General features: G+C 51.6%; 2 protein-coding genes across 2 annotated transcripts; both read left to right on the top strand.

The window, feature by feature from the left end:
* Nucleotides 1-805: 805 nt before the first annotated feature.
* Nucleotides 806-2,220, top strand: LOC112769664 (uncharacterized). Its single transcript, XM_025814150.1, has 2 exons — nt 806-1,471; nt 1,531-2,220. Exons 1-2 carry the CDS (start codon nt 806-808, stop codon nt 2,218-2,220), a joined length of 1,356 nt encoding a protein of 451 aa, XP_025669935.1.
* A 1,482-nt stretch (nt 2,221-3,702) lies between these two features.
* LOC140181262 (uncharacterized) lies at nt 3,703-4,242 on the top strand. The gene has a single exon (XM_072224791.1). The coding sequence runs from the start codon at nt 3,703-3,705 to the stop codon at nt 4,240-4,242; it is 540 nt and encodes a 179-aa protein (XP_072080892.1).
* Nucleotides 4,243-5,279: the final 1,037 nt, after the last annotated feature.

The raw sequence follows: 5,279 nt of genomic DNA, 5'->3' as shown, positions 1-5,279 counted from the left end.
GGGCCCTACCCCTCTCCAAAGGTACGTCACAATACCCTACTCTCTGCTACTTGCATACTTTCTGACTTGGGCGTCGGAGTGTCATTGCAGGTGGCTCCCCCCAATCTGCACGAAAAGCTCGTGAGGTCGCTCGCTCGTACATCACTTCGACCCTATTCAAGCTTACCCCCACCAATTCTCAGGGATCTATCCCGACCCATCCGGAACCCCGAGGTACTGAACATTAGCGCCGTCTGTGGGGACTGGCTGACATGGACTTCATTCTGGATACTGTGGCAGTGGACGATGGAGGCGACCCACGCGGGGAGGAAGGCAGGGTGGCCACTGGGGCTCCCACTCGTGAGCGCACCAGATCCCCCCCCCCCCGCGGCAACCCGAGAGACGACCATTTGGAGGAATGAGTAGTGATAGCGCCAGAATAATACAAGAACTACGCCACATGGTGCAAAACCTAGAGCGAAAGGTGGCCAGTAAGGAGCGTCATCAGCCGACTCCTAGTCAAGAGCGCTCCTGATCTCCTCAGAGAAGAGAAAGAAGTCTCCGACGAAGTCACTCAAGGCGTACTCCGAGCCCCCGAACAGAGTCAGAAAGCCAAGAAAGTAGGGAAGTGCCCAGGAGACGACAAGATCCTGTGATTTACTCCCGGTTGCCGACAAGAGATACTGTAGAAGAATGAGAAGGCATCAGGGAGCAAAGGAGGAGAAGCCGACCACATCAAGAACACAACGGAAAAAGGTCAAGAAGAAGCCGACCACACAGAGAGGACAGTAGGGAAAGACCGAGGAAAACCCGGCAACCGGTGGTCATGGGAGCGACCCCTTTCCACCACTCAATCCTCGAAGTCCGACTGCCGAAGCACTTTGACAAGCCAACAGATATGAGGTATGATGGGACTCAAGATTCTCAGGAACATCTAACGGCCTTTGAAGCCAGGATGAACCTGGAAGGGGTAGGCGATGAAGTAAGGTGTCGCGCTTTTCCCGTAACTTTGGCAGGACCGGCGATTCGTTGGTTCAATGCCCTCCCTCAGGGCTCCATAACCACCTTTTCCGACATCAGTCATGCCATCTTGGCTCAGTTCACCACGCGCATCTCTAAAATGAAACACCTGATCAATCTGCTAGGAGTAACACAAAGAACTGGCGAGCTGACTCGGAAGTACCTGGACAGATTCAACGATGAGTGTTTGAAAATTGATGGCCTAACCGATTCGGTGGCCAGCCTGTGTTTGACCAACGAATTATTGAACGAGGATTTCAGGAAACATCTTACCACCAAGCCCGTTTGGACAATGCAGGAGATTCAGAACGTAGGCAGGGAGTACATCAATGACAAAGAAGTAAGCCAAGTCGTGGCGGCCAATAAACCGCAGCCCGCCTACTCCAATGCTCGCCCGTCAGGCTACGGGAAAAGGTCAAAAGAGCACTCCAAGGACGGAGGATCAGCTAAAACCTTCAAGTCATTTCTCCGGGTAGGGAAGTTCACCAACTATACCCTCTATCAGCTCCAATTGTTGAAGTCTATCCGCAGATCGCCGACAAGGGCATCTTGTCGAAGCCCCGACAACTCAAGGACAGGACGGGAAGAAACAAAAACCTCTATTACGATTACCACAAGGGCTATGACCATAAGACCCAAGACTGCTTCGACCTCAAAGTCGCCCTAGAGCAAGCCATCCGGGAAGGAAAGTTGGCTGATTTCTCCCACCTCATAAGGGAACCAAGAAGGCGGGATCATGACCGATCAAACGAGGACAAAAGCCGCGTCGTAAGACAAAGACGGGAGCCCAAGGAGGATAATGAGCATGGTCTCACTGTAGTGAATGTGGTGATTGGAAGAGATGTCCTCCCCAGATCGAAATCGGCTAACAAGAAGGACGCCAAGGTCTTAGCTATATCCTCTGGCTCCACGCCGCCCTCCCGAAGGGTACCCTCGATATCATTCGGCCCCGAAGATCAATGGTTTGACGAGGTCCCAGAGAACCCCCCGATGGTGATCACGGCTAGGGTGGGCACTGGCCTAGTAAAACGGATCCTGGTGGACATAGAAGCTGATTCCAACATCATGTTTCGCAATGTATTTGATGCTCAGGGCCTACGAGACACCGACTTGAGGGGCCACCAACATGGTGTGGTAGGCCTAGGCGATAACTTCATCAAGCCCGATGGAGTGGTTTCCCTCCCGGTCTCATTGGCAGAGGTCGGGGGAAGAGGTCGCTGATGGCGGAGTTCGTGGCTGATGATGGGTCAGTGGGGACCATCAGGGGAGATCTGGAGACAGCGGTCGCATGCGACAACACCAGCCTCTCCATGAGGAAGAAGTCTAAAGAAGCATCCGGCGTCTTTCTTGCCGACTTGGACGCCAGGGTTGATGACAAACCCAGGCCGAAACCAGACGGGGACCTTGAAAAGTTTAGGGTCGGCGACTCGGACGAGAACTTTACCTTTATAAACAGAAACCTACCTGTGTGCCTGGACTCCGGCCGACATGCCGGATATAGACCCCCAGTTTATGTCGCACCAGCTAGCCGTGAGATCAGAGGCAAAGCCAGTGGCCCAAAGGAGGTGAAAAATGTCCCAAGAAAGGGCGGAAGAGGTAGCCAAGCAAACGACTAGGCTACCAGAAGCGGGCTTCATTCGGGAACTTGACTACTCGACTTGGCTGTTGAATGTGATTTTGGTTAAAAAGCCCAGTGGAAAATGGAGAATGTGTGTGGATTATTTTGACCTTAACAAAGCATGTCCCAAGGATTCCTTCCCCCTTCCCAACATCGATGCTCTCGTTGACGCGGCGGCGGGTTACCGGTATCTGAGTTTCATGGATGCCTATTCTGGGTACAATCAGATACCGATGCACCGACCAAATGAAGAGAAAACGGCGTTCATAACGCCATGAGGGACATACTGCTACAAGGTGATGCCGTTCGGACTAAAGAATGCAAGGGCTACATACCAAAGGCTGATGAACAAGGTCTTCAAAGACCTCATTGGCAAGACGGTGGAGGTATACGTAGACGACATATTGGTCAAGACCGCCAAAGCTGAGGACTTCATCGGCGACCTGGAAAACGTCTTCGCCTCTCTTCAGCGACATGGTATAAGGCTCAATCCGCTCAAGTGTGCCTTCGTCGTCGAAGCCAGAAAATTCTTGGGGTTCATGATAATCCAAAGAGGAGTGGAGGCCAACCCGAAAAAGTGTGAAGCAATCCTACAAATGAAAAGCCCGGGAAGTGTGAAAGACGTCCAGAGGTTGGTGGGGAGACTCACCGCGCTATCCCGCTTCCTCGACGCGTCGGCAGCCAAAGCTCTGCCCTTTTTTAACCTGATGAAGAAGGGGAACGTATTCGAATGGACCCCGGCATGTGAGGATGCTTTCAAACACTTCAAAGAGATAATCTCGGCACCACCTGTCCTTGCGAGGCCTAAGAATGGAGAAGCGCTGTATTTGTACTTGGCGGTAACCGATGAGGCATTGGCAGCGGTCTTGGTCCGAGAAGAGGGAAAGACCCAGCAACCAATATATTTTGTGAGTAAAGCACTACAAGGAGCAGAGCTAAGGTATAGCAAGCTGGAGAAGGTGGCATATGTGCTCCTGACCTTGTCGCGCAGGTTGCGGCAGTACTTTCAAGGACACCAAGTAATCATCAGGATGGATCAGGCAATCTGACAAGTATTCCAGAAACCCAACCTGGCGGGTAGAATGATGACTTGGGTTGTCGAACTATCTCAATACGACTTGCAGTATGAACCTAGGCACGCAATTAAAGCTCAAGCTATGGCTGACTTTCTGGTAGAGGTCACAGGAGACCCTGCTGGGACTCCAAACACACGGTGGAGGCTCCACGTGGACGGAGCATCTAACCAAACATTCGGAGGAGCAGGAATCATCTTAGAAAATCCAACTGGAGTTGTATACGAGCAGTTAGTCAAGTTCGAATTTTCGGTGTCGAACAATCAAGTAGAATACGAGGCCCTGCTAGGCGGCCTAGCTCTGGCAAGGGAGGTCGGAGCCACGAGGCTGGAAATATGTAGTGACTCACAGGTCGTGACGTCGCAGATCAATGGGACCTACCAAGCCAGAGATTCATTATTGCAGAAGTACCTGGAGAAAGTTAGAGAGTTGAGTAAGCAATTCGACGAAGTGACGGTCCAGCACGTCCCGAGGGAGAGGAACACACGGGCAGATCTCCTATCAAAATTGGCGAGCACAAAATCAGGGACGGGGAACTGGTCTCTCATCTAAGATTTGATAAAGGAACCGGCAGTGGCGTTGCATTTGACCTAAGTAGATCCTTGCTGGATGAGCCCAATCATCGATTTCTTGGAAAAGGCTAAACTCCCCAGCGACGAGGAGGCGGCAAAGACAATAAGGCGAGAAGCAGCCAAGTATGCAATCATACAAGGCCAGTTGTTCAGGAAGGGGATCAGCCAACCCCTGTTGAAGTGCTTGCACCCCGACCAAACGGACTACGTGCTCAGAGAAGTCCATGAAGGATGCTGCGGTCACTACATCGGAGGGAAGGCCCTAGCCAGAAATATCGTTAGAGCCGGTTACTAATGGCCCTCTATGATGGCGGATTCTAAGAAATTTATGAAGAAATGCAAAAGCTGCCAGGGGAACGCCAACTTTCATAAGGCGCCATCAGCCCAGCTGAGTTTGCTGACGGCTTCACGGCCATTCTCGTAATGGGGAATCGACCTGCTGGGCCTTTCCCAGTGGGACCAGGGCAAGTCAAATACCTAGTTGTAGCCATTGATTATTACACAAAATGGGTAGAGGCGGAGCCGTTGGCCAGCATTTCCTCGGCCAACTGTCGGAAGTTCGTGTGGAGACAAGTGATAGCCAGGTTTGGAATACCAGAGGTCGTCATCTCAGACAACGGAACACAGTTTGTTGACAAAAAGTTTGGAGAATTTCTGGTCGGCCTAGGCATAAAGCAAAAGTTCTCGTCTGTGGAGAATCCCCAAACCAACGGCCAAGTGGAGGCCGCAAATAAGATCATCCTACAAGGCCTCAAAAAGTGACTTGATGAAAAGAAGGGAGCATGGGCTGAAGAGTTGGCCTCAGTCCTCTGGTCTTACTGTACAACTCAGCAGTCGTCTACCGGGAAAATGCCCTTCCGGTTCACCTACGGGGTAGATGCAATAATACCCGTAGAAATCGGTGAGTCGAGTCCACGACTACTCCTAGGAGGAGTCGAAGAGGCCATAGAAAAAGACTTGGTAGATGAAGTCAGAGAGATGACCCACTTGTCGGAGACAGCACTAAAACAAAGAATG

The sequence above is a fragment of the Arachis hypogaea genome, chromosome 18, assembly GCF_003086295.3.
Source record: "Arachis hypogaea cultivar Tifrunner chromosome 18, arahy.Tifrunner.gnm2.J5K5, whole genome shotgun sequence".
Lineage (NCBI taxonomy): Eukaryota > Viridiplantae > Streptophyta > Magnoliopsida > Fabales > Fabaceae > Arachis > Arachis hypogaea.
This window is presented reverse-complemented; position numbering and strand designations above follow the sequence as displayed.

Bases quoted from the DNA above. Each gene is read 5' to 3' on its own strand.
- LOC112769664 (XM_025814150.1), top strand. From the start codon at position 806: ATGGGAGCGACCCCTTTCCACCACTCAATCCTCGAAGTCCGACTGCCG. The intron at 1,472-1,530 runs GTAGGGAAGTTC...GTCTATCCGCAG, and splicing joins CCTTCAAGTCATTTCTCCGG to ATCGCCGACAAGGGCATCTT.
- LOC140181262 (XM_072224791.1), top strand. From the start codon at position 3,703: ATGACTTGGGTTGTCGAACTATCTCAATACGACTTGCAGTATGAACCT.